This window comes from Sipha flava, unplaced genomic scaffold (assembly GCF_003268045.1).
Source record: "Sipha flava isolate LNK unplaced genomic scaffold, YSA_version1 0_pilon_pilon, whole genome shotgun sequence".
In the NCBI taxonomy this organism is placed as follows: Eukaryota; Metazoa; Arthropoda; class Insecta; order Hemiptera; family Aphididae; genus Sipha; species Sipha flava.
In genome coordinates, this window is record NW_020271713.1 from 7,281,889 (window position 1) to 7,302,021 (window position 20,133).

Consider the following 20,133-nt stretch of genomic DNA (forward strand, 5'->3'; position numbering starts at 1 on the left):
AAAAACGAAATATATATTTTTTAAGCAGACGTGAAAGATTTTATTTTTTGGCAAAATTTTAAGTGTCTATATTCAAATGAATATTTGACAACAACAATATTTTAAGCATAAATTATTTAAATTGTAAATGTTTTGGATCGTCAAAGTTTTTATTTATTTTGTTTGCAATTAAATTACAATTTCACTTTTCAAAGATGGTAACTGTTAAAATAGTGTTTAAGTGGCTTATTTCATAGTACGGTTTATACAATAAGTACAATTACACATAAAAAAAGATTGGCAGTTTAGTTACGTATATTGATCCAATGGAACAATAATTATTGTCTGCAGAAAAGAAGTATTTCGAATTAATACAGTGTATATTTAAATAATGTATTGTTTAAATGGTTTTATTTCAAGTTACAAAGTAATAAAATAATTTAGTTATTAACGAATAGATATAAAAGGGCGCTTCGACCACTCGTTCGCCTTAAAAAATCCTCCCAGGCAACCCGCAATACGGTAATAAAACATTATTTACCCCTTTGAATGCAACACTCTACATAGAAATATTGTACCACTAAAATTTCCGAATATCATGGCTTACCTACTTGGAATGACGAACAAGTTAAATGTGCGCACTATCTTTTGAATACCTAATCTTTGGTGACGACGTAAATCGAATAAACGCGCATACCTCCGAATGAAAAAATACGTAATATTAACTGTACGGCTGCATACGGCGTTATATTACCAGTAGCGCACGCAGGGTATTTAGTTCGTTTCGTTTGTTGTTTCAAAATCCGATCACAGAGGTTTTGTTGCAATTTATTCATCTAGAGTGATCCATGTCATAATTATTATCGTTTCAATTTTTATTTTATTTATTTGTTTTTAAATCCCGTGTTTTTTAAAAGTTATTAAAATATATACAGTTAAACCATGATAATACCTCGAGTGTAAAACAAATAAATACACACGATCTATACTTGAATTATAATCGTTTTGATTCGTGTAACAAATGTGTGTTCGACCGAAAAAACCGTGGATACTTTTCACTATTATCATAACTACGATAGTTTATTAGAAAACTTCCGACTTTAAACAATAGGTTTCAGTTGACGGTTTTTTTCTGAGTCCTCGTACTCTAATAGTGACTGTGCATTCTATATAATGCATCACCATATTATTTTAATATTATTATTTCCAACCCGTCACTAAGCGGGTTTCTCTTTTCAACGATCCTTTTCCATTATACGTTCTCTCACTAGTATTCTCTGTCACTGTTGAGCTCAGATAAATACGTTTTTTATGTAGTTACAGATGTACTAAAAATCTATTAGATAAAAATAAAAATAAGCTTATCTAAAATTATTTTTATTAAATATAACAGATAATTATATTATTTTTATGTAAATAAAAAGCAGATACATTTTTAAAAAACAATTTTATAATAAATTTAAAAAAATAAACAAAAAAAAAATTAATAGGCCTACCACGAATAAATCATTTTGTATTAGTTTGAGGCGTTTAAAATGTATCTCGGTTTAAAAGTGTTTATATATTTATAATAAAAAACTTTAGCTAAAAATGTAATAGTATATACTTATTTTTGAATCTCATTTAAGCGTTGATGTTTTCCGTGATAAGACCTATCGTGGTAGAGAAGTGTTTGAGAACGGTTATTGGTGATGGATGGATGAATATGTTTATCTTTTTAGCCGTTTAGCGAGTCATGGATGTTTTAAAATTTATTAATATAAAATTAATAAAATGAAAACTGCTCCAAGTGGACTAAATATATTAGGGGTAGCCAGCAAGAAAAGACTTGCGAGCCACCAAATATATTAATAAATATGGAAGAGCCAAAATGTAAAAAAAAAAAAAGGTCATATTATTATATAATTTATATATATGATATTGTATTATTGTAAATAAGATAAGTTAAGGTATGGTATTTAATAAAATGTGAAGAATAAGATAACAATAATTGTACAATAATCTCAAATTAAATTTTATCTTCATAAATACCATAAATATCAAAATATCATACAGACATAGACACACATGGACAATGGATATTATGTCTTCATAGTGTTTTTTGACGTCATGCGTGTAACAACTCAACATTAATAAAATAATTATTATGTCTAAGAAACGCAAGTATGAAGAAGAACACAGAGAATTCAAATTACAATGGGAAGAAGAGTTCTTTTTCATAGAACGAAACTAATTAAAACTAACTAATTTAACTAACTAAAAGAAATTGTTCTTAAAATTGTGAATTACATACGTTCAGGTTCAAAAATACATCGCCAATTTAAAAACTTTATTGAAAGTTTAGAGGATGATATTCCAAATGATATTCCGTGGTATTGTTTAGTTCGATGGTTATCGGTAAATAACGTTTTAATAAAATTTTTCGATTTATTAGAACCCATTAAAACATTTTTAAAAGAAAAAGATAAAAATTTTCCACAACTTTCAGACCCACAATGGTTAAGAGATATGTCATTTTGTACTGACGTTGTGCATCACTTAGCCACATTAAATATGTCTCTTCAAGGTAAAAATAAATTTATAAATAACCTAGTACAAGACATTTTTAGTTTCCAAAATAAGCTTAAACTTTTTCAAAGAGACTTAAGAACTAATAATTTAAACCATTTTCCGTATTTAAAAAAAATTGAGGATTATTTGGTTGGAATAGCAACAAAATTGAATTGTGAAGATTGTGTACAAAAATTAGAGTGTTTATCAACTCACTTTGAAGATCGATTTAAATACTTGAAATTACTTAAACCTTCGATTACATTTCTAGAAAATCCCTTTGTAATTAACGTTATTGAAAATGGATGTCCAATATTAAAATCAATTTCAATGGATATGGCAGCTTTAGAAATTGAATTCTTGGAATTATTGGAAGATTAAGGACTGAAGCAGTTCAAATACAGTTGTCATTCTCTGTTGGAATTTTGGAAACATGTGCCTGTTATTAAATATCCAAAAATTACTCTTTGCGCTCAAAAGTTAATATCGATTTTTGGAACAACATATTCTTGCGAGTCTTTATACTCAACCATGAAAATGATTAAATCTGAACATCGATCAACATTAACGGATTATCATTTAACTGAATTGTTGAGGACTGCCTTAACAACATATAGTCCTGATTTTAAAAAGCTTACAAGCAAAATAAACACGCAACAAATAAGAAAATAGTCAATTAAGAAAAATGATATCAAGAATACTTTATTTTTACAAATTTTTTTCTATACACTGTAATTTAATAATTTAATTTAATTTAATAAAATATTATACTTTTTCAAATACATAAATTCATATTAAAAAAATTTTTTTTTTAAATGTTACGATAAGATGCGAGCTGAAAAAGTCTATGACGCGAGCCGCGGTTTGGTCACCCCTGAAATATATATATTTACGGGCTGAGCCCTTTTGTATTAAATATAAAAATAATATTTATTAAATATAATACATAAAACCAAAAAATTAGATAAATAAACAGAATAAACTGTAGATAACTAAAATGTTCATCTAAAATAGATAAATAGATAATATTTATATATCTACCTAAATAAAATAATAGATAATAATAGATTTTTATCTAAATAACTCACAACACTATTTTTGTTCGTACGAGTAACGCGTATAATTTCATCAACGGAACAATGAGTTATTTTTTTAACTTCAACTCGGTGTTCATTTTGGAAATTCATACAAAACGTTCGTGGAAAACTAGTGTTAACGATAATTCCTTGAACCTTAACAGATATAACAAAATTACTTACCGTTACCACGGCCAATGGGATTTCAGTCATTAAGAAAACCGTCACGACGACAATGAGCATCAATGTCGTGCAATTAGAATCCCTGAGCCGTTTGCATTCGTTCTTTCTGTTCTCTTTGAATAATTTGTCTCTCTTTAATTGCGCGTCCCTCATAGCCCTGCAACAGTAATGGAAAACGGTATTATTGTACACGGCCGATTATGGGTTTCTGTCTTTTGTTTTGATCGGTGTACAAGAACACCTCATTCTATAACGGTATTACACGTAGAATCATATTGTGGTTACGGAAATACGTATTAAAATACGTATACTAAAAGCCCGATTCGCAGTGTTACGGCATGGCACGGATCGTCACAGCACGTAACGTCACGACAAATCGTCCAAATAACATTCACCTGTATACGCAGGTTAGTCATTCAGTGCAGTTTAGTGTTATTTTCAGTGTTTAGAAATTGATGTGTGATTCAGTATTTGTTGGTGTTCAATAATATTTCAAGAATTTTAATATATTTCGTAATTTCTCTACGTTTTATTTAAATAAATTCATTGTGTAATAATAATAATAATAATAGTAATAATTTCTTTGTTCACACTACACCGACAGACGTAATACACATATCGCACCGTCAAAACATTCTTTTGGATTATATATTGTCGGTCCGGTCCGTGCTGTAACGTAACAGTGCGGTGCCGGCCGCATCAATGTGAATTATCTCATTATAAAATAATAATATAATATTTTGTCGTGCCTGTACGTGATGTGATGGACCGTACCGTGCGGTAACAATGTGAATCGGGCTTTTCTCGTACAATTACGTAATTTTAGAAAACGACGCAAAAAATTACAATATTAAAAAATATAATTTTACGGATTTTTACCTCCGCAATGTTGAAAATTTAATTGGAGAGTATTTTTATTAGAACCTAAAGAGAAAAATGTCGGTAGTTACCTAAAATATAATTTTTTCTTTTTACTTAATAGTCAAGCCGTTTATTTTTTAAATTCGGAAAGAAGCCTGTTTGTGATGACTTACTGTTTGAGATTTATATATAGACATTATAATCACATCATAAAACATACATTTTTATTAAACATAGTTTTCATGTTTTCAGAGATGTCTCGTCATATAAATTCGGTAAACTTAAACTTCATATTATTTCGAAAAAGATTCACAAAACCTACATACCATACACTACAGTAATATTAATTTATACATGTGTAACTATTTACCTGTGAAACACATAATAACTACATATATATTTATCCTATAACATTATCTTAAAAGCTTCAAAGATTAAATTACAAAAAAAAAAAAAAAAATGTAATATACGTCTTTCCGCATAGAATATTGTATTTGTATTGAACAAATCAGCTTAAAACGGATTAATATGTGAATACTCATTTATTAAGTTCTTCAGGGGTATAAGTTTAGATCATTGGTCTCCAATCTTCGGCCTGCGGGCCAAATCTGGCCTGCCAAGCAAATTAATGTATTGAAAATGACATAAGTTTTTATAAATTTCATTAATTATAAAATTAATATGATAATTTTTTCTTTTGGTGTTATTTATAATAGTCTTACTTATGTATATAACATTAACTAATAATAAAAAAGTGTTCTAAGTCACCGTCAATTTAAGAACTTTCTCGCTGACATCGAAAGCGAGTACCCAGATATTCCCTGTCATTGTGAAATTAGTTGACTCAGCCGAGGTATTGTCTTGAAAAGATTTTTTCATTTATGTTCAGAAATCAACATATTTATGACGGAAAAAAACCTTGTTGTCACTGAGTTAGCTGATTTGTCATGGTTTGCTATTAAAAGCAATTTTGAGTCAATAAATACAAATTTATATATTTAAATTACCAATAATATGTATTCAAAAAAAGGGAAATACAGATAGCATAAATAGTTGAAGTATTATAAAACATTGTGTTCATTGACTTAAAAACATTACATTTTAATTAGAGAATATTCAATAAACATTTTAGTGCACTTAAAATTACTTTGAAACTAAATTATTGTATTATCCAAATAAAAATCCTACAATTTATATTTTATGTGAACTATAAGATAGAAGGCGTGCTATCATATTTAGCCTTAAAAAAAACTATAATTGTATTTGGAACAAGATTTCCAAGTCAAGTTTGGTAAGTTATAGCGATTACAGGTTTTAACAATGCGAAAAATTTACGTCGAATGAACTTCGAAATCTATTAAGATCCAGTTATTCAATTATCTAGTTATTCGTCGAATAAATTCATTCAGCCCAATTAATACAATTTCGAATAAAACGTAAAATAGTATTTTTTAACACAAATATTTACGTATCGCACAGTTATTTGGAGAGTAAAACTATTCGGGTAGACTTTGATACCTACTAACAGATTGTGTATCGTGTATAATAAAGTCGACCAAGTTGCACCGATCAACTTCACTTAATTAGTTAAAATATAGGTATACTGCTTTATCAATGATTTTTGATAAAGTTACGGTATATTGTACTGTACACGGACTAAGTTATTATTATCTCAGTCCTATCGTAACAGATTTCATAAAATGTATATAAACTGTGGTATTATTTTAGTCCATATCATAAAGACTAGAGATAAGCAGATTTACAAACTTGGGTTATTCGTCAGACAACCTCTTGCCGGTAGAAAAGGTACAGATTATCTTGTATTTTATGATTTATTCGTAAAACAGGACTTATTGCGATACTGGAAAACTAAAGAATGACACAACTTTGTCATGTAGGCCCTACATTGTAGGAAATAACTTTTATTTGACGAATTAAATAGATTGAAAAACTGGTCCTAAATACAATTATTATATTGTTATGATTTTTTTTTTAATTCATTTATTATAGCTTCAACATTTTAGTTATTAGCCGGGAAAAAAAGACAAATTTATGTGTTATTTACAATCATCATAATGTTTAATTAAAGGTAAAATAGTATAATGTAATATAAAGGAAATGATAATAATAGTGTAAGTAATAATAATACATAACTGTTTAAATTCTATTATATAGATTGGTTATTTTAAGAAATGTAACTAACCTAACCTAACCTAACCTTCAACATCAAACAACACGTACTATTAACTTCACTTGACATTGAAAAAGCCTACGACATGGTTTGACGCTAACGAATACTAGATAGGTGTACTCCAAAAAAATAAAATTAATGGTAATACGCTCGCCTATATCTCAAATTTTTTATCAAAACGATCCTTCTCGGTGAAATTAAATGAAACTCATTCCAGTAATCATACTCTCCAAAATGGCATACCCCAAGGATCAAGTTTAAGTGTCACCCTCTTTATAATAGCTATTAACGAACTCCCAAGTATAATACCACCACCACTCAAAACTATTATGTTTGCCGACGATAGTACCATATACTGCAGAGGAAGAAATATAAACACGTTAAAAATACTCATGCAAAACGCCATTAATGAAATTAGCAAATGGGAAAAATCTACGGGGTTTAAATTTGGTCCAGCAAAATCCAAAAGTATACTATTCTCATACAAAAAAAAATTAAATCCTACCTCATATATACATGAAAAATATTCTAATTCCACCCACAAACGACTTAAAAATGTTAGGATTAAACTTAAACAATCAACTAAATTGGTCCAATCACATAAAATTTTTAAAAACTAAGACAAAACTAAGACTAAATATAATCAGGGCCATTTCTAATCGAGCATGGGGAGCTAACAGCAGCATCATAATGAGAACATATAAAAGTTTAGTTCTATCCGTAATCGATTATGGTTCCATAATTTACGGAGCAGCCTCTGAATCAATTCTAAAAACATTAAATCCAATTCACAACCAAGGCATCCAACTGAGTATTGGCGCCTTTAAAACCAGCTCCATAATAAGCATCCTATGTGAAGCAATTACACCACCACTCGAAATAAGACGAAACATGCTCATATTTAAATTTATATTCAAAAGAATAGCTGACAAGGACAATGCTATTTCACCATACCTATTTTTATGATTTGTTTTATTAAAAACACAATTTTAAGTATTAAAAATAATGAATTCTACAATACTTAGGACATATTTATTAAGATAAAATAATTTACTTGTAAAATTAACAGATTTACATGCAAAAACATAATATATATTGAAATTATATTATCGATTAGTTAGAATTTAAACAGGTAGAAAATGAGTTAAATTTTGTTGTTGAGGTTAATTACAATACACTTCATGATACTTCGATCTTTAACTTTTATTTCATGTATTCTACAAAAATAAATTACTGTTAAAGTTAAAAGAAAATACTTCTACGTAAATAAACTTAGTGATTAATTTAATTCACAACATTAATTTTGGAGTATTTAGTGATGAACTTTTTGTGTTACTAATTACTATATAGTAGTGCTCTGCACGGTCAGTAATTTAAGGGACCGTATCGGACTGAAAATGTTAAAAAAGGACCGAAGTCGGATCGAACCGATTGCTACATTTAATTTTAGACCGGACTGGACTGAAAATTTAAAATAATTTGTTAGAGTGGACCGACACCGGACCGCCGGTCCGAACTGATAAATTTCGGACTGTAAAAGCTTATGGACTGGACCGAACCGGACCGCGGACCTATTTTTTTTTTTTATCATACAAGACTTCAATAATATAACAATAAATAAATATAATAATAAATAATATGATGGAGCGGACAAACGAACCAAACTAAAAAAATTTTGCACCATGAAAATAGACTATGGTAAATTTATATTTTAGTATAGGTATATTAGGTATATACTACACTATAATATACTCGTGTTTATCTCATTATTAAGTATTAATTATTTTTACAAAGAATTTTACGTGGAAATATCGAACTACTTGCTATTTGGCCTGACTAATCTACTACTTTCCAAGTATTACCGCTTACCGGCATCATCGACAAGAATGGATATAAATTAGAAGAGCTCATTTCATTTCTAATCTCCGTTTTCCAAAATAATGTATAGATAAGCTATAATTAATATAAACCTAGATCATAATGTGCGAGTATTTTATTGGCAGTTGTATACATTTATATATTTGAACGGCGCGGCGCGGCGTGGCACTTCCACAATATTCCACGTTACCCGCACCATAACGAGAATAATAATAATTTTTCTTGAAAATATGTTCGATAATAAATTATTAATAGCCAATAGGTACCATGAATAGCTTAGATATATATACAATATACACGATAGTACATTACATACAATTTATATAAAACAGCGCTACTGGGGTAAAATATTGATTCCTATGGGTCATAATGATAATATTCGTGTTATTAATTCTATAAATAATGTCTTTATAATTTTGAATCATTGTTCAATAGAAATGAGATTTGAAACAAGCCGTAATATTAGCCGTACATTTTAAACTAATCGGGACCGATCGGTCAGAACCGGACCGGACCGATCTGATTATATTTTAGAAATAGGACTGAACCGAAATTATTATAGTTTAAACCAGGACTAGACCAAAATTATTCAAAAAAATATTGATTCGGATCGAACCGATCCGGACAGGACCGTGCAGAGCACTATTATATAGTATAACCTGTATGTTAAACATAGTATTTTAACTTTCTGTTGAAGTATTTATTGTAATAAAAAAAAAATCTATCTAAGTATTTTAAACTGTTTTTCAGTTGATTAGAAATAAGATGGCTGTTTTACTTCAAATGATGATTTCATAATGTTTTCAGTAGCTTATAAGATCATCTAAAATATATTTAATTACGTGCTCGTAAGTTGTAAGTTATACTTACTTTGAAAATATCTAAATTGTTATTTTTGATTATTTATTACTTTAAAGACTTTCGTAAAAATGTATAAGTTCACCGATAAAAGTTCTAGGTTTTTATTCTTAAAAAAATAAATAATTTTCGGTTTGAAAATTTTTAAAATATTTATGCATTTTTAAAATATGATATTTACAAAGTTTTAAATAGTTTTTGAAAATAGAATTATAAAATTTTAGTTTATAACTTATATGAATTAAAATAAGAAACACGGATGAAACTCCGTTAGAATTTTAATGAAATATGAATTATCAAATAACTTAATCAAATAATAATAATAGCATCATCTTTATTTATCATTAAAATATTTATATTTTTACTTTCTCTTAAATGATCCAAAACAAAATAATTAGATACAATATTCAAATAATTTTTCTCCGATCGAAATTTGCCTCTTAAAATATTATTTTTTTGTTATCTACTCGTAGTCTTAGTTTTTGCTTTTTTATAATTTGTTTTAAACTTTTGTTTTATTGACGTTATCGTTATATTTAGTTATTTTTTTTTTTATCGTCACATCGCACTATCTGAATTTCATCCTCTATTTAAGTTTAGTGTTATTAAAGTATATTATATAAATCGATTTATTTTACATATTATATGGTAATAATTATTGTCACTGTTTAGTTTTATATCGCTTAGAAAATTACAATTAAATTAATCGAACCTATACAAAAATATATTTTTAATATTTTAAATACAAAGAAATGAAAAAAAAATATATATATTCTAAACGTTAAATATTTTGTATTTCCTTAGTTGAAGTATATTTTCCAGTTAAACTAAACATGTCCAAGGAAAGTAACCAGTATTTGTAATTAATTTAGCTTTTGTTTGTTAGGCATTTATCATTATAAGTGATTAACTACTTAGAACACATCGATCATTCGATGGCAGTGATAATTTGTATTCTCCGCAGGCTTTTAATTTATTTTATATCCATCAACCATTCTAGCTATTACAAATGTAATAAGTTATATTGATTGATTATCTCTGTAATTTCTTTAATGAAAAACTTCAAAAACTTTGAAAATATGGTTTTTATTTTTTAAGATATATATGTATATATATATATATATATATTTTTTTTTTTTTGCATTTTCATACTCATGATTAGGTCTCAAATTATTTTCCTGTGCAAGATAGAAACCCAAATTTTATATATATAAATTAATTTCAAGTCATACTGATTCTATTTAAATTAATTGTTGTTGTTGCTTTTTTTCGCCTTTTTTTTTTGAAACTATCCTAGTTGAGACATATTAATATGTTTATTACATCAAAATAATACATATTTTTATTCGTTTAATAAGAAATAAAAAAATATGCTTTTGTGTTGTTTAAAGTATAAAATCTCAAATAGGAGGGGACAAGGTCCCCTACTTCTTTAAAATCCGCCATTAAAATTGATAAACGATTTCATCAATACTATTAGTACCTAACCATATTGTAATAGCTCTACATAAACCAACAGCAGATAGCAATACATACGAGCTGGCAGTATACCTATAATGTTGATGATTGGTTGAGTAAAAATGGTTTAAAACTTAGTTTTGTGAATTTAATATTGCATGTAAAATGCCTGTTTGATTTAAACAAAAAAGTTTGTGTGAAATAATGCATTTATTATTTTAGTGATGCAGAGCGTTATTTTCCTATGTATAATAATATTTTTACTGATATTTGATCATGTCATATAATTTGAAATCAAATCTGAATAAATACACGGTCTTTTATTCTTTTTTCTTTTTTAAATTCAAAATTTTTTTAAATTATTTTTATTTAATTTTATAGCTTAAACCAATTTTTAGTTATACTTTTTTTCTTCTTTTATTGAAATAGTTGTATGCATTTTTTGTTATTTATTGTGCTTTAAAATTCGAACGCTATTCATAGCATTTCATTTTATTGTAGGAATATATGTTTAATTTAAAACCGTATACACTTTTTTTTTATTTTAATAAAAAAATACGGTAAAAAACTAATTTGGAACTATTAAAATTAAATTTATTATTATTATTATTTTTTTTTTTATCAAATTTAGTAAAATTAAATAATATGTCACATGGGTATTTGAAGGTGAGTTATTAATAAAGTAAGTATAAAAGTAAATACATTTATATATAATTATGTATAATAATTAATAATTAATGTATAAATAAATTAAGTTTTTAATACTAAAGTTTTTAACCAAAAATAAAAATGAAAGTCTACGAAAAATGTTTGAAATTTTGTTTTTTTTAAAAATCTTTATAATAATATTAATAATATAATATAAAACAAAATATTTATATTTATAAATATATAAAAAATATAATTATATTTAATATAATTTTATATAAGAAAATAATACTTAGTTATGGGTGCTTGACAAAAATTGGCATTATTCTTATGCAATAGATTATTCTATATATTCAATTTTGAACATCAAAAGACACCTATGGCCTAAGATTTCATAATAAAGAGAGAGTAATTGCATTTTGAAAAGTTGGAATTGTTTACTAGAGAAAAGTATAGTGGTTATTGTGGGCGATTGTAAAAGTTTCCATGGTAAATTTTGCCATGGCGAATTTCCAGCTGAAGGTCTTTGTTCGCGTTTTAAGGACAAATAATTAAATAATTCTTCTAAATTTGTTTTCATATAATAAAACTAAAGAAGTTTTTATGAATTTATTACAAAATACATTACACCACAATTATTTTATTTATTTCGGCCAAAGTTATTAATGTTCATAATCAACCAAACAATAAAACAATACGAACATAGGTAAGAGATTATAGTAATATCATGTAAGATAAAATATTACATACAAACATTTGAGGTACATTAAAAGTATAATATAAACAGTTTGATCTGAGGTAAATAGATTTTTGAATGTGAAATTTAGCGTCCGATGTTAGAATCTAGAATAATGTTTATTCTGATTAAAATAAAATAATTTAAATAAATGTACGATAATAATACATATTCAGTTCATGCCCCGCTTTCGAACGAGCCACACGTGTGTTACTTTTATCCGTTATCGCATTTTTGGCTCCCGATAGCAAGTTATATAACAACAAGGTCCCCGCACAGCTCAGGTAATATGTAGTATCATATCTATATATGCCCCCAATTAAAATGAATAATAAAATTATTCCGTCGTCGCGACACGAGTTCGTCTAAACAAAATTATCAAAACATATCTACGCCTAATCAAACCAAAACCAAAATACCTAAACCAAACATGTTTTTATCTACACCAAACCAACCATCAGTGAATGTACAGTGGATATACAGGGTGCCCCAAAAATCACCGAAAACAATTTACAAAATATTTCCATTAAAAAAAAAAAAAACTTTTGCGGAAACATTAAATCCAAACGTATTCCCGAAAAAAGATCAAAGGCATAATTTTTGATATAGTAAATGAAGAAATTCAACTAAAATATATGTCATAGATATAGGAAAAATAATCAAGTCCGAAAACATCATATTTGTATCCAAAATATCAAAAAAACGTATGTGTATCTTTCTATCATCAAAAGAACTAGCCAATATATTAATCCTAGACAGTAAAAATTTGGTCGTCCAAGGCCAAAACGTTAAACTAAGAAAACTATTTAATCCCGACAAAAGAATCATTCTCGCAAATGTTTACCCTAACATACCTCATGAAATAATAATACAAGTACTCAAAGAACATTCGATCATGCCCACCAGTCCCGTATCATTTCTACGGGGAGGTTGTTTTCACATCGAAGGTTTTACACACATATTAAGCTTTAGATGCCAAATATACGTATCACCAGAAGACGAAAATAAAATACCTAGTTCTCCACTTATAAATTTCAAAAATTCAAACTACCGAATATTTCTGTCTAACGATGAACTAACCTGCTTTTTATGTAAAGAATTGGGTATATGTCAAATAATTGTACTAAAGTAACAGAACCCAAAATAACCAAGACACATAATAGTCAGGAAACAAGTAATACACAAATATTGTCAGAAATAGAAGAACCTAAAACACCCATAGACTTAGACACTTATCTGGATTTTGATGAGTTCGTGGACCATACCCTATGCACGACAAAAAAAACAGTAACCGAACAAACCCAAAGTACCAAAAGATCCGCTTTAACATTATCACCTACATGTTAATGTAATTAATGTATTTACTTATTTATTTATTTATTTATTTATGTATTTGAAAACGTTAGTCTTCAACTATATCTAACAACGAATTTTTTACATCTGACCGGAGCAAAACACAAAAAAACAAACCCTACCAAAAAAACAAAAGTAACCCCGGTGACAGAAATTTTCTTAGACAACATTGAGACTCATCTATCATTAATTAAAGAACTCTTCGATAAGAACAATAATTTTCCCATAGATTACATTCAATTCAAAGATATAATTGAAAACGTATAAAACAACCCAGATCCTGAGATTGTAATCGAAAAGTACAATATATCTATCAAAAGAATGATAGATATTGTTGAAAAAGTTAGACATAAACTTCAAACCAATATAAGCAAAGCATGATTCACCCGTTTCTTAAACGTGTTATTTAAAAAATATATAGAAAAACCCAATAGCACAGATACAAAATATTAAAAAGAATTCAAACACCTTAGTTTTAAAACAAACCTATTAATCAAAAAAAAAAAATATTAATTAATTTATAACATTAATGAACAGCAACATTTTAATAAATAAACCCCCCCTCCCTCAAACAATTCAAATATAAATATGCTATAATGGAATGTAAATGGTTTTTACTCTATGAAATTAAATTACTAATCAACTCACAAATCTTGACATTCTTTGTCTATAAGAAACAAATCTTGCGTAGAATTCAACACCTTTAATTAAAGAATATCAATCTTTTACCAAAAACCGGCTAAATTGTAGTAGAGCTACATACTCCATTGGAGTAGCTATTCTTACCAGTCTAACATATCAAACACAAGAAATATCAATAATATCGTAACTTGAAGTAGGTAATCGCTATCAGACTTAAAGCCAAAGAAAATTTCACAATATGCATTATTTATTTACCTTATCTCACCAATATTAACCAAAATAATATCCAGGACATTATTAACCAACTGCCAATTCTTTTTTTTCTACTCAGAGATTTTAATAGCCACAACACCATATGGGGTTCAAATCACTCCGATACTTGAGGTCGCACTATAGAATCAATGCTGGATAATCCACACATTATGATTTTAAATGACGGAAATGACACTCACTTCACGGCAGCTTCAGGCAACACATCCTTAATTGACCTAACTTTGTCATCAACTTCAATTGGCAGCAACACCGAACGGAAAGTAATACCGGAAATATATAGAAGTGATCACTGCCCCATCATTATTAATATCAAATACCGCAACAACGGTGATACTTACGAAATCCCACCCAGGTGAAAGCTTAAAAACGCCGACTGAGAACTTAATACGCAATTAGTCGAACATGAAATAGAAAAAATGAACACACCTAAAAATGAAATCGTTGAACACTCGAAAATATCATTTTAACTACAGCCGCACAAACAAAAAGAGTAACTCACTATAATAGCAATAAACCACCGGTCCCCTGGTGGAACAAAACATGTGAGGCCGAAATTAGAAACAAAAAAAAGAGATTATAACAGATACAAAAAATCCAAAAACATTGTCGATTCAATAGAGTTTAAGAAGCTCAGAGTGATAGCCAAACGAACCATTATCGATAGCAAAAGATAAAACTGGCAGCACTTCACTAAAAAATTGACAATCTCCATCACCCCATCTGAAGTTTGGAGAAAAATAAAAGCTATTAAAAATATACCAACATACAAAAACTTAAGTCTTATAAACCGGAGCACAAAATCTTACGGAATCAATTGACATTGTTAACGAACTTGGTCCAAAATTTGAAAGAAATAGTAAAGATGTATCACTAAACAAACTCTTTCTAGATTACAAAAAAGAAAACGAAAACTATGACGTATTTAATATACCACGTAATACTCAGTCCATAGACGAAGATCAAATAGCACTCAATGACGGAATTATCTTCCGAGAGATATTAATAAATCTTAATACAGCCAAAAGCAAGAGCTGTGGTTCTGACAATATTTCAACTGACTTTATACGTCACCTACCCACAAAATGGAATAAACCTTATATTAAAAATATTTAATAAACTTTTTAAAACAAATACATTTCCAAAAAAATGGAAAAAGGTGATAATAATCCCCATTCCAAAACTGTCAAATAATCAATACTCCACCGAAGGATATCGTCCTATATCGCTCCTTTGCGCATTAAGCAAATTACTAGAAAAAGTAATAAATAACAGGCTCATATGGTACCTAGAAAAAAATAACTTCTAGGTGATAAACAATTCGGTTTTCGCAAACAAAGAAGCACTTATGACTGTCTAACCAACATAGAGACAGAAATTTGCGAAACATTCACTACGAAACAAATTATGATACTCATTTATCTCGACATAAGCAAGGCATACGATACAATATGGCGCTTTAAGGTACTTTGATCCCTATTCAACTGGAGGATTCATGGTAATATATTCATATACATACAACACTTTCTTTCAGACAGATCATTCAGAGTAAAAGTAAATAATACATTATCCGAAGAATTCATCTTAGAGAATGGCGTTTTCCAAGGTTCTCCAATTAGCGTTACCCTATTCCTAATTACGACGAATGACGTTACCAAAATAATAAAGCTGCCCATGCACATAAACATATTTGTTGATGACATAAATATTCACTGCAAAGGAAATAATAATAAATCCATGCTAGAAAACATTCAAACGAGCTTAGATATCATAAACGATTGGAGCAAAACTAATGGTTTGAACTTTACTCCCAGTAAATAAAAATGTATAGTTTTTTCAAAGGAAACCATAAAATCTCCCAAACCTGAAGTAAAACTTAACCTTTATTTGCGTATCCAAGGTTTTCTGAACACCCTACTGCTATAATAGTGATAATAAATAATATTTTATTTTTGCTACACTGTTTAGTCTCATAGTACCTTCCTATAATATAGTAGATTATACTATTCTATCACGAAAACAACAATATTGATACCACATGAACTACAATAACTTTTTTTATCAGCTTGGGGTGCTATGAATACCCCACATACGTACTTAATTTCAGTAATTATCAAGATAAAAATTAAATAATTGAAAGTGTTTTTATTAAAAAGTATTATTATTTCATTTAATTTTGCTAAAAATATATTGCTTTTATTTTATTTTCTTATGAAAAGTATAATTATTTTATTTTATTGTTTTATGGAAAATGTATAAAATTATTTTTATGATGTTATAAGATTATTTTATTTTGTTGTAAGAAGACTAATTACTATATTATTATAAAGTTTACTGAGTTAAAATTTGCAATATATATAATTTTAGTATGTTTGGTAATATTTTCAGAGTTATTAATTTTGCAGTTCAGTCTTAATAAGTTAAGACCTATACATAGTTAAGTGTATACATTTTAATCAATAAAAATGATTAAAATTGCGTTATCGCAAGTTAATATTTAACTTAGGAATACAAGTCATTCTCAACTGGCTTATCTACATGATATTTAATAAGTCTGGGAAGAGTTAAGTTCTTGAAATGTTTCCGGTGTCTTTGAAATTATTTAAATTACAATAAAGAATGAAAACACCCCACATACTTGATTACGTAGATTTATATCACGTATCTAACTAAAAGTTAACAATATAATCATACCCATAGTCAAGAACGTCAAAATCCTTGGAATCTTGGAATAACCTTTGATAATAATCTGAACTGGAACAAACACATTTCCATCCTTAAAACCAATGCTATCAAGACAACCATTATCATTAAAATATTAGCAAACAACAAATGGGGAGCACAAAAAGAAATCCTTCTTAATGTATATAAAGCACTCATTAGATCTAAAGTAGATTATGATTCCATCATATACAGCAGTGCCAAAAATACTATGTTAGCCAAACTCGAAGTAATTCATAACAAAAACCTACGAATAATAACAAGTGCATTTAAAAGTAGCCCGATCAACAGCCTGCTATGCATTTCAGGGGAGAAATCACTAAACAATAGACGGAAATTACTTGAACTTCAATACGCTATCAAAATCGCCTCTTATCCGGATCATCCAACCTATAAAACTATATTTAAAAAAATAAATAATGATGCATATAACGTACCCATCAACACAAGTAAACCAATTGGCATAAGAATAGAACCTTTCTTTAACACGCTCAAATTAATCCTAAACACATTATAAAAACATTATAAAAACCATCTTGGAGACCAAATAAGTTTGAAATAGATTTTAGTTTTGCTGAAAATAAAAAAAATAATACAGACCCCCGGATATTTAGAAACTTTTATAGCGAAAAAATGCAGAACAATGATCAAATTTTAGAATTTACAGATGTATCCAAAACCGCCAATAGTATTGCTTTTGCGGTAATTATAAACAATTCTGTTCACAAATTCAGACTACCAGCCCTGAATAGCATCTTTACTGCTAAAGTCTTAGCAATCAGAAAAGCAATTCAACTAACAAATGAGATGCCAAGCCACTCGTTCAATATTCTCACTGACTCTCTGAGTACATTGACAATCATTCAGAATATAAAAAAAAAAAAATAATGAAATAACTAATGAAATTACAAATCTTCTCAATACTACTCATAAACATATAACATTAACATGGATATCCAGCCACAATGGAATTTAGAGGAACAAAAGAGCAGACGCAGCAGCGAGACAAGCAACGGGCGATCGGACCATCGAAACTATTCAATAGTTCTTCAAAGATGACCACAAAAGAGATGCCAAAAATACCATAACTAACCTATGTCGCAAAGAATGGAACCAACTGAGGGACAACAAATTAAGGGAGATAAAACCTACCACGGACAGATGGACAAACCCAATCACCTTAAACCGAGAACAGGACGTAATATTAACGTGTCTAAGAATAGGACACACCTGGCATACACACAGACACTTCATGGAAAATAGCGAACCTGAACCATGCACCACTTGCGGACTGAAAATCTCTATCAAACACCTACTGTTAGAATGCCGTCAATTCAATGAAGAAAGAGCCAAACACAACATCCCAAACAACCTTTCCGAATGCCTTAACAACGAGCCACTAAATATCCACAACACACTACAATTTGTCAAATACACTAATTTATACAAAACGATCTAACCTTTATACACCATGTAATTTTAAATTTTTACTGTAGTTATCTAAATATTTTCATTTTAATCAATCTATCTATTGAACATTTATTAATACTCTCTTAGCTTTTATACTCACCTTGTATAAATAAAAAAAAAAACAAACACTGTATTTCACTATAGTACCACCAAACTATATTACGTTTATATAACTACTTATTTGTTTTTTTTTCTAGGCCAATGAGCTATGTTGTCGAGGCCTTTATTTAAAAAAAAAAAAAAAAATAATACACATTACACATACTCGTATAAATTTCCAATTTTTTTTTATGATTTTCATTTAAGAGTATTTTAAGTGTTCTGTATTGACATTTTAAAGTTCATATATTAGGGCGAGAGTTATGAATTATGATGATTATCCTCACAAATATGAATACAAAAATGTTTATCAATAAATGCAATTTAATTATTTCGCTACCTGAACTTCTATTATTATTATTATATCGCCAAGGTTTATACTATAATTAAGATTTTCAGAACTTTATTTAAAGATAAAACATAATTTTTTCCAAACACTCGATTTTATTTTTATTTAGTTTTATTGCAAGTCAATGAACTCTCCATAGTTAATTAATTGTATTAGTCAGTGCCGGATTACCCATTAGGCAGAGTAGGCGCCCGCCTTAGGTCCTCACTCATTTAAGGGGACCTGTGAAAAGGGAAAACTATATTTTATTTTATTTAATAATACCCGTATTTTATTTACGAATTTACGGGACAAAAGTCATTATGAAATATAATATATATTAAATTGTAGGTGTTATATGCAGTAACAATAATAAAATAGAAAATAGAAATAATGTAATAATTAGTTAATTTTTCTCGCCAATAAAAAAGTTTAATAAACACGATTTTATTTATTAATAATAGTCTGTTATTATTAAATATGTTTATTTTAATTATTGGATAGTAATGTTACAGATGTATGTTAAAAATAATTTTGTAGGGCCCAACATTTTAATTGCCTAGGGGCCCACAAATGTATAATCCGGAACTGGTATTAGTCCTCAAATTTGTACTTCTTATGGCTCATTTATAATAGTAATTTTAAGTTGTGGTACAATTCTGCTACACATGTATTATACCACTGAATGATAAGTATTAGGTCGGGAGGTGAAAGTTTCTGTAGCACTCGTTTGAAATTATTTCGAAACAGAGGAACATCCTTATGAAAACTCCAATATGTACCTACTGTGAATTATTAATAAAAACGGAATCTAATTGATATTGCAACTTTT

General features: G+C 28.2%; 1 protein-coding gene and 1 pseudogene across 2 annotated transcripts in view; one reads left to right on the top strand and one right to left on the bottom strand.

Annotated features, from left to right (window-relative positions):
* The window catches only part of LOC112680016 (sex peptide receptor), a 241,958-nt gene that overhangs the window by 17,368 nt on the left and 204,457 nt on the right, over positions 1-20,133 (bottom strand). For both annotated transcript variants that reach the window (XM_025550093.1, XM_025550027.1), the window contains exon 5: positions 3,789-3,945. In XM_025550093.1, coding sequence (XP_025405878.1) covers positions 3,789-3,945 — 157 coding nt within the window. The remainder of the gene's footprint in view (positions 1-3,788; positions 3,946-20,133) is intronic.
* LOC112680145 lies at positions 2,860-3,201 on the top strand (annotated as a pseudogene).